General features: G+C 48.3%; 1 protein-coding gene across 1 annotated transcript in view; it reads right to left on the reverse strand.

Annotated features, from left to right (window-relative positions):
• LOC125044494 (microtubule-actin cross-linking factor 1-like) overlaps positions 1–18849 on the reverse strand; it is a 206894-nt gene that overhangs the window by 41283 nt on the left and 146762 nt on the right. Inside the window, 6 exon segments of the mRNA XM_047641184.1 lie at positions 3696–3802; positions 8424–8517; positions 16798–17231; positions 17392–17892; positions 17894–17971; positions 18078–18224. Of these exon segments, the coding sequence (XP_047497140.1) occupies positions 3696–3802; positions 8424–8517; positions 16798–17231; positions 17392–17892; positions 17894–17971; positions 18078–18224 (1361 nt within the window).

Below are 18849 nucleotides of genomic sequence, written 5' to 3' on the forward strand. Positions count from 1 at the left end.
CTCTCTCTCTCTCTCTCTCTCTCTCTCTCTCTCTCTCTCTCTCTCTCTCTCTCGTGTTCGCTGATTCTGCATTCCTTTCGTCAAACTCTGCTTTCACATATCACGACCGCTGCTCCTGGCCTTATCTTATCGTATCTCTCACCTCGATAACCCGAACGAACCACCTGCAAACGAGGCGGCGGCACGCGTTAACACCCCGACTCCTGTGGAAGGTCTAAACTGCTTTTGTTTTTTTCTTATTATCACAGCTTTAACTCTCTTCTAGTAACAATTTTAAAGCCTCAATCTGGCGTCATCTTCACCCACTCGCCCACTGCACCCATCCCCTCGGCCGCCCCCACGCCCACTTCCAGGTCGCGACGAGGCGGGGGCGACCCAACTCAGCAGGATCCAGAATCCTCCTCCCACCGACCTACGCCATGGCGGAAAATAGCCCAGGTCTTTCTCTGCGTGTCGGCTGCACCCACCCGCCATCGACGATATCACCTAGTAACCCTTCCCCTCCTACCCCCCCCCCTCCTTTCGCCCTCTGTCCCCCACGCCTGTACTCCCGCCCGCCCACACTCACACACCCAAGAGGCACTAACGTATCTCTTCCCTGTCCCCCCTGTCCCCCCCATCCCCCCCACCGTCACCCCCTCTCTCCCCCACCCACGAAGCGTCCTACGCAAAGCGTTTATCAGGTGACCAGGTCCTTCCCAGTTCGCTTCCAGCCCCGCCCTCAAACTCATCCACAGCCGTCTTCCTGCCAACCTACCTAGCGCCAGCCCGGGACCCCGCCCACACAGAATCAAAAGAGGAAAGTATTTTGTGGTCAGAAAGGATCACGCGGAGATCTCCGGTCTGATTCATTACAACACGTTCATGCTATTCCTGATAACAGGATATACACGTTTTGCTTTGCTTTTCGTTTTTCATAACAATTGATATCTGATATATATTTACCCTGTTGGGGCAAAGATATATATACTACATATATAAGTAGAAGAGATTTCTGTCCTAAACCTAACTTAGAATTTGATCAGTACGAGAGGATGCCCAAACCTACACCGTAAAGTGGCAGGTGGGTAGGTGGGTGGGAAGGTGGGCGAGAAGAGGCGAGTGGGCCAGGATCCTTCATGTCAACATTCCTGGGGAAACACTCACCAACCTCAGATAAATGTCATCCTAAATACTCACTTCTATCCTCCACACAACCTCCGCCTGTTGCAAGATACGAAATGCCACTCCATCTAACCAGCATCTAACCAGCCCTCTATATACGCCACCTTATGGACATCGTAGAAAGTCCTGTCACAACGAATTCTTCATCTAAAAAAATTATTATCCATGCATGTGAAATGAAATGAAAAATGCGGTGTGTCATTCAAACTTTCGTCATCGAACCACCTCGCTAACTGAACCCCGGCACTTGCACAACTTTCAAGCTTGAGGCACATTCACTTTTATTCCTCGCCGCTACTCCTTCCACACCCTGCCTCTACCTTCAACCCCGCCTGTGCCTCCCTCCTCCTCTCTACCCCCACCCCCTCTCCCAATCCCTCCTTGACGCCCCGCGGAGACCTTACCACGAGAGGCCGCGAGGCGCAGCAGCTTCCCCGCCCTGTCAACTTCCCCACGCTGTCATTTTCCACCTCATCGTCGCGGCCCTCGTGCTGATGCCTCGGCGGCGCTCAGACACTGCATGGAAGAGGCAGATCAAGAGGAAAGAGAAAGAGGCGAAGAATGGGCGAGGGGCGGTGACCGTCCAGGGGTTTTATGGCTCCGCTACAGAACTGGTTTTTAGGGTATAACGCTCACTCTTGTAAGTTCAGCGGGTTCCTTACGTACCCCTGGAACCAAAGCATTCCATATGGAGGCGTCTGTGCCACTTGTTGTTCGTCATGTAGGTGCAACGAACAGTGTCTGTCTCCCAACCTTCCTTCCTTCATGTTAACCACCCAATAAAATCTTTACACTCCCAATAAATCTTTCTAGATAAAGAAGTCTCATCCCCTTAAACGACTGACGTTTACAAAAGAAATCGAAAATACTCGCTTCCGAGCATCCTTTGTCTCAAGACCACCTGGACGGCCATCCTCCACCCTCATCCACCTCCCACGCTTCTCTCCGCTACGCATGTGGATGCCACCCGCAGCGAGTATCTCCCGTAAATCATAAGACGCAGAAATGATGGCACGACAGTGACCTTTCCCTGTGACGAGGCATATTCACGGGATGACGGCCACCGTAGAAAATTCGTCACTTATTTCGCCTTTATCTGGTATTTTAGTACCGAAAATCCTTGTCTGATCTTCACTATAAAACGAGTACAATAAATAAAACGGGAGGGAAAAAAGACTCGCTCACTTTATCAGGGCTTTCTTTCTCGCAAGGTCTAGCCTTATCATCTCAAAGATCCGTAAAAAAAACGATAGAATAGTGTATAAAAAGAACTTGAAAACAAGGCGCGGCATTTCCACCTGTCCTGGCGGCGTGGAGGCGGGAGGACGCGAAGACAGATGGAGCGCAGGCAAGACAACAATAAACTAGAGTAAAGTATGAGGGACCTGGAGGTAGCATTTCCATATAAGCAGAACCAGTAAAGACAGAGAGAGAAGAAGAAAAAAAAAAACTTGTCCCCTGCTCCAGCCTTAGCCTGTACATACATGCACCGCTACATGCATGCCATCTTCTCACCCACCCAACAGTCGCGCCCACGTCCTGTCTCTCGGCATCAGCGCCCATCGCCGCCCACATCGGAAAAAGCAGCAGCAACCCAACCCACATCCCTGGTGTGACCGACATCCCGTATTATTTCACAAACTGATGTTCGAGCCAGCTGTTCCGTCCTCTCCCCCTGACCCCCTACCCCCGACCCGGTACCTATCGTGCCCTCAACCTGTCAGCCCGAACAGCTCATTCACAAGCCTAGCAAGTTTGAAGGAGCTCTTGTAAAAACAGCTATAACGTGTCTTCCCTCCTCATCAAAGCGCCAATACCATGAGAGAGAAGTTGACAGGTAATAGTTCCACAAGATGAGGGAAAAAGAAAAAGTGAAAAAAACTATAATCCCGCTAAGTCAAGCCAGGCTCGCTTACAGGATAATACCCTTTGGAAAGCCCTACAGCGGACACGGCGCCGATAACACTATCTCGGAGGCGAGCGTCGGCCTGCAACTTTACCTTGACACCGCGACCGGCCATCATGTCGCCTCCACCGCCGCCTCATGAAAACCTAATACATCACAAACTTAACGTATCTAGTCCCCAATCTCGACCCAATTAAAACTGATACACATCCTAATCATTTCCTTACTAACGAGCCCGCTTTTGATAGACGTCTGACGGCTAGGCCCCCTCCCCCCCTCCTCACAAACCCACGCACCACCTTAACCCCAGGTCCGGGTCTACTGCTGCAACATTTTCTCCGCGTGCAACGGGGTGGTACTCAATATCCCTCATCCGCGCCCCTGTCACTCTGTCAACAGCAGCGGCTGCGTGGACCTCCGTCAACTCAGGCCGACGTGTCTTCATACGTGTCAGAAAGGGTATCTAAAAATAACCATGATCTCCATACCTTCCACACGACCAGCTGCTCATGATAGCGAAATGAAAATAAAAAGAACACCTGTTGCCGAGCACCTGTGAGCCTTCTGGAAACATTTTCCACTGCTCTCACTTTCATGCAAAGTAAAGGGAAAATATTGTACTCACTTGGTGTTGAGTTCCCTCAGTTTGGTCTCGATCTTCTTGGCCACACGGGCGTTGGAGGCGGAGGAGAGCAGCGCCTCCGCGGAGTCGTTGATCTGCACCACCGACGCCTGCGGGAGGAGGAGGAATCGAGGGTTAACCAAGGCTAGAATGCACAGATTATACGACTTTTCGAAAGTTAAATGTATGATTAAATATATATATTCACAAGACATAAACTTATATAGAATTAATATTCAACATGCATACTTTCCCCCCATAGTAAAATTGTGTATACGTATGTACGCTTGTGTGTGTGACGCCAGTTTCTTGTCTGCCTGAATTCGAATATGATTTGAATAAACACACATGTTCCATAAGTACTTGGAAATGCGGCCTCTTTAGTGTTCCTTGGCGCAGGTAAGGTACAATCTTGGGAAGGTGCAGTCCGGGGAGGGGCGGGACGGGGCGGGGCAAGGAGTGGGAGGGGTCCGCCCGCGCGTGAGGATAAGTTTACATGTGCCGGTGGATGGACTTACAGCCGTGTGCGAGTGCGCATAACCGTGCTCACCGGGCAGGTGTTGACCGCCGCCCTCAGGTGCTATAATACACGCTGACTTATGGCGGTTGCAATTACCGTGATTGGCATCTTCGGGCAGGTGCCATTACCGTGATTGGCACTACCAAGAGGCACGCCCTTCTCGCTTCGATGCGTTCACCCGCGTAACTCATACGATGTTCCTTGTTTTCCTCCCTCTTTATCCTATTTTACGCAAACTAATAAGGTTCTGAAATAATTTCCGGGCCGCATCGCGATCGCCTTTTGTCTTCTCCCGCCGCGGCGCCATAAAATATTGAAAATTTGAAAGCGAAGGAAATTCCCTGGGAGTTTTAGAGGGCAACAACAGCCCTTAATGCCCACGACCACCGGGATCACGGGCGAAATTACAAGCCGCGACGTCTTCTCTTGCAGTTCTCTCTCTCCGGCAAAAGGTAAGGCACGCTGTCACGCATCCCAAAGGGAGGTCCTCGCACACGCCACGGGTAAGTAAAAATGAAAAGGCAAACACGAATGAAACGGAAGATCCGGCAAAATAACAAAACCAAATCGAGATGAAAAAGAAACAAGTAACGAAGACCACACACACCTTAATTTAAGAGCAAACAGTTAAATAAGAAAAAAAAAAAAAAAAAAAAAAACGGAGCAAGACTCCCAAGACAAGACAAGACGAGACGAGACGAGACACGCAGTTTGACAGCATGAACAAAAGTGCACGCATTTAACAAGAGGAAGGAGAGAGGGAGAAGGAGAAGGAAGGAAGGAGGAAGGAGGAAGGAGGAAGGGAGGAAGGGAGGAAGGAAGGAAGGAAGGAGGAAGGAGGAAGGGAGGAAGGAAGGAAGGAAGGAGAGGGAGAAGAAAGAAGAAGGAGGGAAGGAGGGGGAGAGGGGAGGGAGAGGGGAGGGAGAGGGGAGGGAGGGAGGGAGGGAGACAGGGATGGAGACAGGGAGAGGGAGAGGGAGAGGGAGAGGGAGAGGGAGAGGGAGAGGGAGAGGGAGAGAGGAAGGGAGAGGGAGAGGGAGAGGGAGAGAGAGAGAAAGAGCGAAAGAGCGAAAGAGAGAAAGAGAGAAAGAGAGAAAGAGAGAAAGAGAAAGAGAGAAAGAGAGAGAGAGAGAGAGAGAGAGAGAGAGAGAGAGAGAGAGAGAGAGAGAAAGAGAGAAAGAGAGAGAGAGAGAGAGAGAGAGAGAGAGAGAGAGAGAGAGAGAGAGAGAGAGAGAGAGAGAGAAAGAGAGAGAGAAAGAGAGAGAGAAAGAGAGAGAGAGAGAGAGAGAGAGAGAGAGAGAGAGAGAGAGAGAGAGAGAGAGAGAGAAGAGAGAGAGAGAGAGAGAGAGAAAGAGAGAGAGAGAGAGAGAGAGAGAGAGAGAGAGAGAGAGAGAGAGAGAGAGAGAGAGAGAGAGAGAGAGAGAGAGAGAGAGAGAGAGAGAAAAGGGGGGGAGAGAGAGAGAGAGAGAAAGGGGGGAGAGGGAGAGGGAGAACGGGAGGGAATGGAGGGGGTAAAAGGAAGCAGGTAGGGAGTGCTGATCCCTCGGATTTGGATCATCAACTGGGATGTGCTTCTGCCTGTAATAAAGGATTCGTCAGACCTGCAAGAGCCGGCAGCCCCCAAGGTCAGCAAGGTACCGAATTACTACCCCCCGTTGATCCACTTCTGACAGACTCTCCTTTTGGGACGTTTCACTTGTATAAACACGGCCGGGGGTGGGCGTGAGGGGCGGGGGAGGAGACGGGGGAGGGGAGGGGTGGGGAGGGGGAGGGGAGGGGGAGGGGGAGGGGAGAGGAGAGAGGAAAGAGGGGAGAGAGGGGAGGGAGGAGGAGGGAGAGGAGAGCGGGGAGGGAGGAGGAAGGAGGTGAGAGAGGGGAGGGGTGGGGAGGGGTGGGGAGGGGTGAGGGGAGGAGATGGGAGGAGGGATGGGTGTGGGACTGGGGACTGGGGAGGGATAAGGACAGGATGAGGGCGAGGGGGGTGAAAGGGGACGTGCGCCATAAGCGATTGGCACAGTTTCCTAATTGGCAAAATCCTTTCATGATCTGATTACCGTCATCTTTCTTTCGCTTTTCACCTATCTAGTGCAAATATCAAAATGCTAACTGCAAAATCAAAACTACATTCTAATGCCATTTACACCTTACGGATTTTTTTTAAGCGAAAATAAATGACAGAATATAACAAACTGCAATACCTCAAGAGTGCGGATTACACTGGGAGTCATCTTAATTGAAATGTTATCAAACGAGTACAGACCATCTTACGAAGGCCGCAAAATTGACAATCCAAACAAGTTATCGAAAATGCCAGGGCCATAAATAACAAACGCAGGCTCATTCGACGACATCAGACGCACAGGAATTCGAAGGCAGAAAGTCAACGAAATCGAGACAAGGGGGAAAATAAAAACAAGGGTACCAGGGACTCGCCCTTGTACCGGGGCACAGAGGTTGAAGTACAGGCGCTGGGAATATTCGAGGTTAAGGGGTACAGGTAAGAAAACCGGGCGGTACCTGGCAAGGGAGACTTTATCACTGAAAGCGGGCAGTTTGGCAAGTACATGAGTTTATTACATTTGCATGCCTGTTTTTGTTTAATCAATTCCCTACTTCTATCTATGGGCACTGCAGTATAAGCATGGTCGTCCAAGGGCACGGAAGCAGCCACTACCGCCGCCGCCGTCGACCTCTGACCTTTCCCGCCCACCCCGCATACCTCTACTTCCGGTATGCAAATGAGGTCGTGACGGGCGAAATGGAACGTCCCCTCGACGAACACACACACGGCCTTGTCATGTCACACACAAAAGGAAAGTGGATCAATCACAAGACTCCTCAGAAATCATCGAAGACTTCGCATTGAATAGATCACGTGTCTGAGGCGGAGCTGGAGATGAGTGAAAAGGAGGAACAGCTGGAGTCTTTCTTTTATGCTTTCATGCATGAATGGATGAATGAGCAAATGCATGCATACATACGTACATAAATACATACATGTACATGTACATTTTTATATACATATACATATATAAATACATAGGGAGAGGGGTGGAGAGGGAGAGAGAGAGAGAGAGAGAGAGAGAGAGAGAGAGAGAGAGAGATGGAGAGAAGAGAGAGAGAGAGAGAGAGAGAGAGAGAGAGAGAGAGAGAGAGAGAGAGAGAGGAGAGAGAGGGGAGAGGGAGGAGAGAGGGAGGAGAGAGGGAGAGAGAGAGAGAGAGAGAGAGAGAGAGAGAGAAGAGAGAGAGAGAGAGAGAGAGAGAGAGAGAGAGAAGAGAGAGAGAAAGAGAGAGAGAAGAGAGAGAGAGAGAGAGAGAGAAGAGAGAGAGAGAGAGAGAGAGAGAGAGAGAGAGAGAGAGAGAGAGAGAGAGAGAGAGAGAGAGAGAGAGAGAGAGAGAGAGAGAGAGAGAGAGAGAGAGAGAGGTGGGGGAAGAAGAGAGCCTGTTAATCTCTAGCTTTTTAATATGCAAAAAATCTGCCGTGACCTCGCTCACATAAGAAAAAAAACACGTTGCTTATTTGTGCGAACGTATACCCTGCGTGCGTATGAGTTCACATTGTCACTCTGCGTATATATGGACAGCAAACGACACCACGTGACGAATCGCACTTTCCTGTTGGTTATCCATGACAGCAGCTCAGACACCGAATAAAAAGCCGAATGAAAAAAGCCGAATAAAAACCCGTCGTATTTGCGCTTCGTGTGTGTCTTTTTTTCTCCCTTCGTCCGGATCATCCTCCCGTACCTAGCGATGCACAATAATAATCGCCTTTTCATGAACTTAATCTCCTATTATCATCCCGCGGCGGTCACCCTTAACGCAGACCCAAGACATACAATGCAATGCAAATACTGGCCGACAGAGGGCCAAGTATGGTCATATCGGGGGATTGGTCTCTGCTACACCATTACCGAGGCAGATGTGGTGCGTATAGTGTGTAAGGGCTGTCCATGTAGCCTGCAAAAAGCAAACGACTATGGCGAATATTATATGGTGGTGCGTGTGTGTGTGTGGGGGGGGGATGTCCGTCTACGATTTTGTGTGTGTGTGTGTGTGTGTGTGTGTGTGTGTGTGTGTGTGTGTGTGTGTGTGTGTGTGTGTGTGTGTGTGTGTGTGTGTGTGTGTGTGTGTGTGTGGAGGGGCAAATGTATGAGCATCGCGCGAGTGCGTGCGTGAATGTGAAGTACAAGAGCAGAGCGGCACTTTACCTGGTGCGACATGATGTCTGCGTGGAGCTGGCGGTGTTCTCGCACCTGTTCGTCCAGGCGATCGCGGTTCAGAGATGCAGGCTTGCTGGCGTTCCTGGTGAAAAAAAAACAAACAAACAATTAATTACAAAGCATACAACAAAACGCTAACAATATATACACAGCGTAATCCTATCCGCCTACTCGCCCGAACATCCTAACTCCCTACACAAAAGCTACAATCTCCCCAAGAGGGCGTGGTTTCATAATATAATAATTTGCTGATATTTTTGTTGTTGTTGTTCGTGTCAGAAAGTGAAGGATGCAAGGGGATAGAATACCGTGGGTGCCAGTACGCCCACGCCCACCGAGAAGGTCGGACCCTGCCCACCGTCGGAGGGCACAGGAGGAGGCAGACGAGTGCAAAATGTGCCAAGGATGTACCTTTTCTTATATTCCCATTTCTTCCACTTCCGAAGGTCAAACAGCTATGCTAATTGCACTGCACGAATCGTACCCTCAAGTGAAAAAGCACAATGCCAACCCTCCACAACTGCCAACAATGGTGAGCATCGTCGCAACATCCCCTGAATGTGACACTGACAATACAAGTCAAAAAAAAAAAGACCGCCACCCTTGGAAATCTCCATCATTAGCGTCACGTGAATGACAAAAAGGCGAGTCACCGCGTGCGACGGGCCGAGACGCCTCAACAAAACTGCCTCCCCGGCCTCACAAGAGCCATTCTCGTAAAAGCTCATAATCACCTGCCGATCACAATCACTTAATCTTCGAAGCTGTCGACCGCTATCTCGATTGGACGGCGTCACTCAATCAATCTTAATTCATTCTGCTTTTATCTCGGCCTCATGATCGCCGGCCATTCACGTCCACGAAACCCCATTGTCTTCTCGGTCCGGTTCATTCATCGGCCTAAATTTCCCGGTAATAAAACACCAACCAGCGGCGGAACTGTACAATCAAAACCTTTGTTTGCTTCACTGGATTATCTCGCAAAAACGATTGTCCGAATCTATCTGAAACCTTGCGAATTGTTCACTGGACCATAAATTTTAAATCAACAATGACAGATCATGGAAGACTATCAGTATGAATAATTTATACACACAAACAAACAATCCCTACCTGCCAAAATTCCATCCATGCCTCTATTGTCGCTGGGGCTGTATCACTTTCTACTTGACACACGATACGTTATCAGGCTAGAAGGTAATGACGGCAGCACCAGTGGATCTAAGCTCCATTACAGTGTCTCATATCCCTAATGTATCTACACGAAGCACTCTTCTCCCAGAGTCTCCCTCCCTTCCCAGTGCGGGTCCAGGCAGGTGCGGTGTCTGAGACGTGTCCTCGCACATAGTATGCTTAAGCTCACAGATTATCACTGCTTTTCCTTTCAGTAGCCCGCGAATACACACTGTTGCCCGCCACAACACAGGCCAGACTCAGCTACACTTTGTTTTCATAGTTGGGTGTTTATGTTTACAAGATTTCCACGCTCGTATTATCTTTCAAGGCGGCGTCGGGTCACATCACCTTCGTCGAAGAGCGAGCTACATGCTTGCGATGCAACACATCAAGTAATTATTACACGAGTTGTAGAAACAACTGACTGAGCATATGGCCCCGGGATACGTCAGTGAACACATGTGGTGGGCTAGGAAGGGCTGGCACGGAAATGGGCACGTGTCAGGAAGGGGACCTCGCTTGACCTGGCGCGCCCCTACTGGAGGTATTTTCGGGAAGGAGTTGTCGAGGGGGATGTACATGTCTCTCTTTCCTCCTGCTTCCTGTCTCCCAATTTACACTCTTAGGTGTTGGTACTTCCTATGGACTGTCCGTGGTGGAATAAATATTTCAGTCATTAAGTGCAGTATTAGCTGCAACCAATTCAAGTTCCGACGTGTTCTTGCACTCACGCACAGCTCAGGTGCCAAGGCGAGACCAGTTGCAACACCTGCGCCAGGGTGCCAGGACAGCGTGGGCGGTTCCGTAGCCGGACGCCCACGTGTGCTGCAACTTGGCACCGTCACACCTCCGAAGTAGTCAATCACCTGCGAGAGCGACTGCAAACACTACATCTTCGCGAGCAAAGATATTCCGGGCCTGTTTTTGTCAGTCGCGCTCGTTCATCATTTTGTTTGTGGAGACGAAACAATAGACGCCGTCCTCGATCTGCCCAACTCGACTTCTCACCTCCCTCTCACGGGTCCATCACCCATTATCGTCGCATTCAAGCTACGGCCTCGTTCCTCGTTCACCGGCCGGCCTATCGCCCCGTCGCAGCCACTTTTATACTGAGACCCGGTACACGATTAGGATAAACAACAGGAATGTACCGGGAGCATGTTGACTCTGCTTTGGTAACACGAGATAACGAAGTGCCACGGCCAATACGTACCAGAATACATTAATATAAATCACAATTATCTCCAACTGCAATCACAAAACAGACGTCTTTTTCCTTCACTTCTCATATCCTATCTCCATGTAACATATTTGTTTTAAACCATCTCTTATTTTGTGTAATACCAACAAATAATCATTTAATTCTTATATGGAACGAAGGTACAATACACTCACAGACATAACACTTCAAAGAAATTTTCAAAATCACGTATAAAATAAGCGCATGGTTTGTGTGTGTCGGCGGCGGGCAGCTGTGAGATAAGCCCAGCGCGGTCCACTCGCACCGCAGGTTCGCGCGACACTGAGTGGCTGGTGATGGAGAGACCAGAGTGGATTGTGCCATGGCTGCGAGATGCCGCCACTTCTCTCCACTCGGTACTAAGCGGCCACCTCCCACACACCTTCGTATTCCTACAGAGCATCAAATTTCCCATTTTTTCGTTCTAGTCGAATAAGTAAGATATCTGAAGCTGATCCGGGAGGATTAGTAGTGTTTACTTTACCTATTCCAAGTACGACTACCTCCTGACACGCCCGATACACAACGAAAACGTGTGGGAAGCAAAATTTGAAAATTGTGGATCTTAGCTTGACGGCCCAGGCACCTCGGCAACAAACCTACGCGCACACAACGCCCACATACACTCATAAGGCAACGTTAACACGCATAAAAATTGCGACAAAACATTAACGACCCTGCTCCTTGTATTGTTTCTTGGCCCCTGACCATTACCTCGCCCAATGCAAGGTTCCCCGTCCCGTAAGGCGTCGATGCAGCATAACACGGCGAGGCGGACATCTGCGGGTGCCGCCGCCGGCGCCCACGTGGAGGACGACGTCGCGCCGTCACTTCCTCTCCCAGCACGCGTACCTGTTCTCCGCCGACGTCGCGGCCGCCACGTTTCTCTTAAAATGAGCTCTTTGGAAGGTAAGAGAGCTAGCCCGTGGTTTACTCAACAGGACTGCACTTAACCGGCATCTCGATTGAAAATTCCATTTTACATAAATGGAAATGACGTTGGCAGCGCCGTGGACTTTGACATTAAGAGCCTCTTCCCTCCCTGTCATGCCTCAACCAGTTTCGCCAAATACTGTACACATTGTGTATGTAAATTAAACTGACCTCGACAAACAAGGCAAGTCAGCCGCTCTCCATCACTGAGCTTTTTTCTTCCGATACAAGCAAATGCAACTCCCCCTGATTGAGCAATCTGTATCCGCCGGACGCCAAAATCAGCGCGGACAATGATATCTCTCTGGCACACGTATGTGCCTTATCAAGTGGTAAACAGTGGAACAAGACCTGCCTGGCAAGTCTTTCCCGCAAGCAGGAGTTACCACAGACCCGGACATGTGACGCTTGGATACAACCCGCCGCCTCGAACCCGCTCTCTCGGGGCGCCGGGATAATAACCTCTTTACGCATTGCTGTGCCTCCAACGCTGTGCACTTCGCTCGTCGTTAACGCCCACTAACTAATCAACCGACCTCTTTCGCCGAGTTCTCGCCATTCAAATTGCGGGCGAAAGGAATCATTAAATAACGTTGTGACTTTACGTATTCATACTGACCATGAGATGTTATGCTTAATTCCCGTCGCATTTTGAACCATCTGGCGATCATTAGCGCACAGCCTACACCGAGGAGCCAAACCACTCACGCCCGGCCCAGCAACCTCTTCTGGTGAACCGTGCCCTTATTCCAACACATCTAGACATCTGTCCACCCAGCAGCCGCGTCCATGCACGACCTCCCATCATCTAATCTACTGCGGGCATTCCTTTACCCTAACTAAACTCCTGTCGGCCTCCCAGTATTTCCCATATGGCATTTAGCTTTCCATCGGCTCACTCATACAACACCTTACCTTGCACACGCCTTGCAATTCCTCATAAATGCAAAGTTTCCCTATCCCTTTCCTCTCGTCGGCCTTTATTCTACGCCACTCATGTCTTTTTTTTTTTTTAAGAATGAAAAGGTTTCCACTGAAAATCTCGTGGAAACACCGATGGCACACCGGCTTGGCGATATTTCGGTAACTACTTCTCTCGCTTTCCAATTTCTACCATGGTAGGGGACCTGTCCTATTCTTCTCCTCCCCTTTCCCTTTCCCTATCCCTTTCCCTACCCCTACCCCTACCCCTACCCCTACCCCTACCTCTACCCGTACCCCTCCCAACCCCTACCCGCCCCGCTCCCTCACCCCCCTCGTTCTCGTTTAAGGGGCGTCGCGTGAGATGGATCCGTGACCGTAAACAGAACTCGTTACTCATCGCCACGACGTCTCTAAAATTAGCATCCCATTAGTGTGGATGGGCAGGCACTATAGATGTTTAAGGTGGGGGGGGGGGGGGCAGGGAGTGCTTCTACCTAATGCTACTAAGGATCATAAAAAATACACACCGACATACAAACACATTTACACTCACTCACTCACTCACAGACAGTTACACACACACACACACACACACACACACACACACACACACACACAGTTACACACACACACACACAGTTACACACACACACACACACACACACACAGTACACACACACACACACAGTTACACACACACACACACAGTTACACACACACACACAGTTACACACACACACACACAGTTACACACACACACACACACACACACACAGTTACACACACACACACACAGTTACACACACACACACACAGTTACACACACACACACACAGTTACACACACACACACACAGTTACACACACACACACACAGTTACACACACACACACAGTTACACACACACACACACAGTTACACACACACACACACAGTTACACACACACACACACAGTTACACACACACACACACAGTTACACACACACACACACAGTTACACACACACACACACAGTTACACACACACACACACAGTTACACACACACACACACAGTTACACACACACACACACAGTTACACACACACACACACAGTTACACACACACACACACAGTTACACACACACACACACAGTTACACACACACACACACAGTTACACACACACACACACAGTTACACACACACACACACAGTTACACACACACACACACAGTTACACACACACACACACAGTTACACACACACACACACAGTTACACACACACACACACAGTTACACACACACACACACAGTTACACACACACACACAGTTACACACACACACAGTTACACACACACACACAGTTACACACACACACACACAGTTACACACACACACACACACACAGTTACACACACACACACACACACAGTTACACACACACACACACACAGTTACACACACACACACACACACAGTTACACACACACACACACAGTTACACACACACACACACACAGTTACACACACACACACACAGTTACACACACACACACAGTTACACACACACACACACAGTTACACACACACACACACAGTTACACACACACACACACAGTTACACACACACACACACAGTTACACACACACACACACACAGTTACACACACACACACAGTTACACACACACACACACAGTTACACACACACACACACAGTTACACACACACACACACACACAGTTACACACACACACACACACAGTTACACACACACACACACAGTTACACACACACACACAGTTACAGACACACACACACACAGTTACACACACACACACAGTTACACACACACACACACAGTTACACACACACACACACACAGTTACACACACACACACAGTTACACACACACACACAGTTACACACACACACACAGTTACACACACACACACACACACAGTTACACACACACACACACACAGTTACACACACACACACACAGTTACACACACACACACACAGTTACACACACACACACACACAGACACACACACACACACACAGATACACACACACACAGTTACACACACACACACACACACAATTACACACACACACAGTTACACACACACACACACACAGTTACACACACACACACACACAGTTACACACACACACACACACACAGTTACACACACACACACACACACACACACACACAGTTGCACACACACACACACACACACACACAGTTGCACACACACACACACACACACACAGTTGCACACACACACACACACACACACACAGTTGCACACACACACACACACACACACACACACACACACACAGTTACACACACACACACACACACACAGTTACACACACACACACACACACACACACAGTTACACACACACACACACACACACAGTTACACACACACACACACACAGTTACACACACACACACACACAGTTACACACACACACACACACACAGTTACACACACACACACACACAGTTACACACACACACACACACAGTTACACACACACACACAGTTACACACACACACACAGTTACACACACATACACAGTTACACACACACACACACACACACAGATAAAGAGAGAGAAGAGGAGAGAAAGAGAGAGAAAAGAAGAGAAGAGAAAAGGAGAGAGAGGAAGGGAGAGAGAGAGGGGAGAGGAGAGGGAGAGGGAGAGGGAGAGGGAGAGGGAGAGGGAGAGGGAGAGGGAGAGGGAGAGGGAGAGGGAGAGGGAGAGGGAGGGGAGGGAGGGAGAGAGGGAGGGAGGGAGGGAGGGAGGGAGGGAGAGAGTTTTAAGTTTAAGTTTAAAGTTTAGTTTTGATTCCATTTGTAACAATGGAGGGGGGGGGAGAGAGAGAGAGAGAGAGAGAGAGAGAGAGAGAGAGAGAGAGAGAGAGAGAGAGAGAGAGAGAGAGAGAGAGAGAGAGAGAGAGAGAGAGAGAGAGAGAGAGATAGAGATAGAGATAGAGATAGAGATAGAGATAGAGATAGAGATAGAGATAGAGATAGAGATAGAGATAGAGATAGAGATAGAGATAGAGATAGAGAGAGCGCTTATCCACGGATTACATTTTCGACTAGGCAAAACCTTCGTCATGCTCTAACCTTTATCAGTTTTCTTAACATCATGATAATTCTGACGGTGGATGATGAATGGATGGATGCCAGATGATTGATGGCTGATGATTGATGTTGAACGATGATGATGAAATTAAAGACAATCCCAACAAGACAGCAATGACAATGGTAAGACGAAAAAGGGGAAAGCTAACTCGTGGTCCCAAGTAATCAATATAAAACGTCATTTCCATCGCTATATTATTTATTCTTATCTTTTTTTTGCTTTATGAATAATCGTTTTCTTTTTCAGTAATAATAATAATAATAATTCCCACTACTACTACTACTAATTATAATAATTGCAAACAAATTGAGGAATGAAGTAAAATTATTCATAAAAATGGCCTTTATGAAGAATTTATCTTCATGCATTTTCCTCATACACTCTGAATAAGCTAATCATCTTCCTCTTTTGAATTTATGAAACCTGATAAATAAAGTAATCATCAATCCAGCCTCATACCGCCCTTAACCGCAAAATATCTTTTCTAGAATGCACTCGCTCGAATTCCAACCATCTCGTGAAATCAACAATGCACACTCTTTCAAGAACAAAGCCCCACATGCAATGGCTGGAAATGGCAACTGATAAAATAGAGGCTGTGACTTCCATTTTGCTGACCCATTAAATCTACGAGAAACCAACATAACCGAAAGTTTTTCTTGAACCCCTAATCATAATCTAAAAATCTATGCTGTATGACAATTACAATAACCAACAGATAAACTTTACATTATCCTACATCAATCACATCTTATCTGTTTCTAGTAATGCTTGTGATAAGAAATAAAATATAAAGTACCCTAACGACTAATCAATAACACCGATCACTAGTTATATCTAAAAAACATACTTCTTTAAAGCACATTAAGATTTCAAATAAGAAAACATGTCTGACCGAACACGGACAGGGAAAATAATCGTCTGTACTTACTTTAGCTGCAAGTCGATGCTCGAGAGCCAGGCCATGAGCGAGTCCAGACCCTCCTGCACACCCTGGCACTGCACAAGGGCGGTGTCCAGCTCCTGGCAGCGGTGTGCCAGGCGGTCAGCCAGCTCATTGTACCTCTCGTAGAGTTCTTCAGGAGGGCGCTCGATCGCGTCTTTCTCGTTGGCATCGAGCTCCCCCTCCAGAGCACGCAGCAGCGCCGCCGCCGTTCCACGACAATTATCGAAGAGGCGAGACTGTGCCACTACGTCGTTGTTGATGGCCTTCGTCTTGTCCAGCTGATCCTGGACGCTCTTGGGCTCTGCTCCTACAGGTTCCTGAAGGATTCTGGTAATCTTGACATCGGTGTCCTTCAGCCAGCGTATGGCCTTCTCAATGGATTCGGTGTAATCACGCTGTTTGTTGCCGACACTTGTAACCTGATACAAAATAAATAAAGACGTGTTATTCATTTTTTTTTTACATTGCACAAATAAAAGTTACAACACAAGAAACTTCTGAATGTATATAAACAATCATTATAAATAATGCAATAATAGCATTACGCAGTACCTTTAGCTCATAGTATTCTGAACTGACCTTATCAACTAGTTTGTTGGCTCTGGCTAGCAGATCCTTAAACTCAGCCGTAACGTCATCGGCGGCATCGCGGACCACCGAGTCGGGATCAGCTTGCAAAACTGGGTATCTCTCCGGCAGTGAAGTGCGGAAGTTGTTGACTGTGCGGAGGTACACGCTGGACTCATCCAAGAACTTCTGGGTGGCCATGGTGATGAAGCGGAGGTCAGCCTGGTGGGCAATAACATCACCCAGGAAGTCTCGGCATCCCTGTTCATGGTTCTTGATTTTATTGAGGTCTGAGCAAAGGCGCTCTTTCTCAATCAAAGTCTTAGTTGCCTGCCTCAACCATGTCTGGAAGAGAGCAATCTCCTTTTCATACTTGGAGAACTCCTCCATAGCAGTGGTAAGACGGCGGTGGGTGGTATCGGCCTGGTCGACACACTTGTCATAGCGCTGCTTCAGCCTGGTGGCAGCCATGTCCAGAGACTCCAGCTCCTCACGGGATAGAACATCACCCCCCTTGGTTCACCACCTGGCGTACTCCATCCAGGCAGGTTCCGAGAGGACGGAACATCTCATCCAACTCATCTTTGATTGCCTGCATAATACAATATATAGTTTTAATTTAAGGGCTGTGACTTACTTCTACTCATAAATTAATTTCATTATGTCAACTCATCAGTGATCGATATCTCTATCCTCACCTTAACAGTGTTGATCTGGTTACGAAGACCATTGGCATTCTCGCTGACTGGCTCTTGTTCTGCCAAACGCCGTTCAATCTCACTCACTTCGTCCATCATGTCTACTATTGTAGCATCACACTGCTTGTACTTCTCGATCATTGCTTGCTGCAAGGCACATACAACAAACATGTTAAAGAGAGATCATGACGCAGTAGCTTGTCCTCATCTTGTCCACAACTCTAAACACTAGAGGTCATCATTGGTCACCCTATAGGTCACCAGGATGACATAAGCATTACAAAGTCATGAACAACATGAGGTTATTGCAACTGCGCCAACATAAACAAAACAAAACAAAAAACAAAAAACACAACAGCTTCACGCTACGTGCTTTGTGAACACAAAGATACAAATACAATGCTTTAAATGCTTTGGATGCAACAAGGTCAGCAAACGATACATAGCAAAAAAATAACAAAATAATGTAGACAGAGAGAGAAACAACGTTAGTAAAGCCTCTATAGAATAAGAGGGTGTAGGTGTGTGCAGGTGTAGAATGAAGGTGTAGGAGGGAAGGACAAAGGGAATAGGGGCAGGGGGGACAGTAGGTCACATGGTTGGGAGGTCACATAAGCCACGGAGGGTAGGCAGTCACAAAAGCCCACGATCCATGACAGTCAGCACGAAAAGTCGTTTTGCTCATAGAACGACTTAGCTGCAGGCACATAGAAAACCTCTGTAGCGCCATAGAAAATAAAAAGTCATAAAATACATCAAAACAAAACAAAAC

The sequence above is a fragment of the Penaeus chinensis genome, chromosome 35 (genome assembly GCF_019202785.1).
Source record: "Penaeus chinensis breed Huanghai No. 1 chromosome 35, ASM1920278v2, whole genome shotgun sequence".
NCBI lineage: Eukaryota > Metazoa > Arthropoda > Malacostraca > Decapoda > Penaeidae > Penaeus > Penaeus chinensis.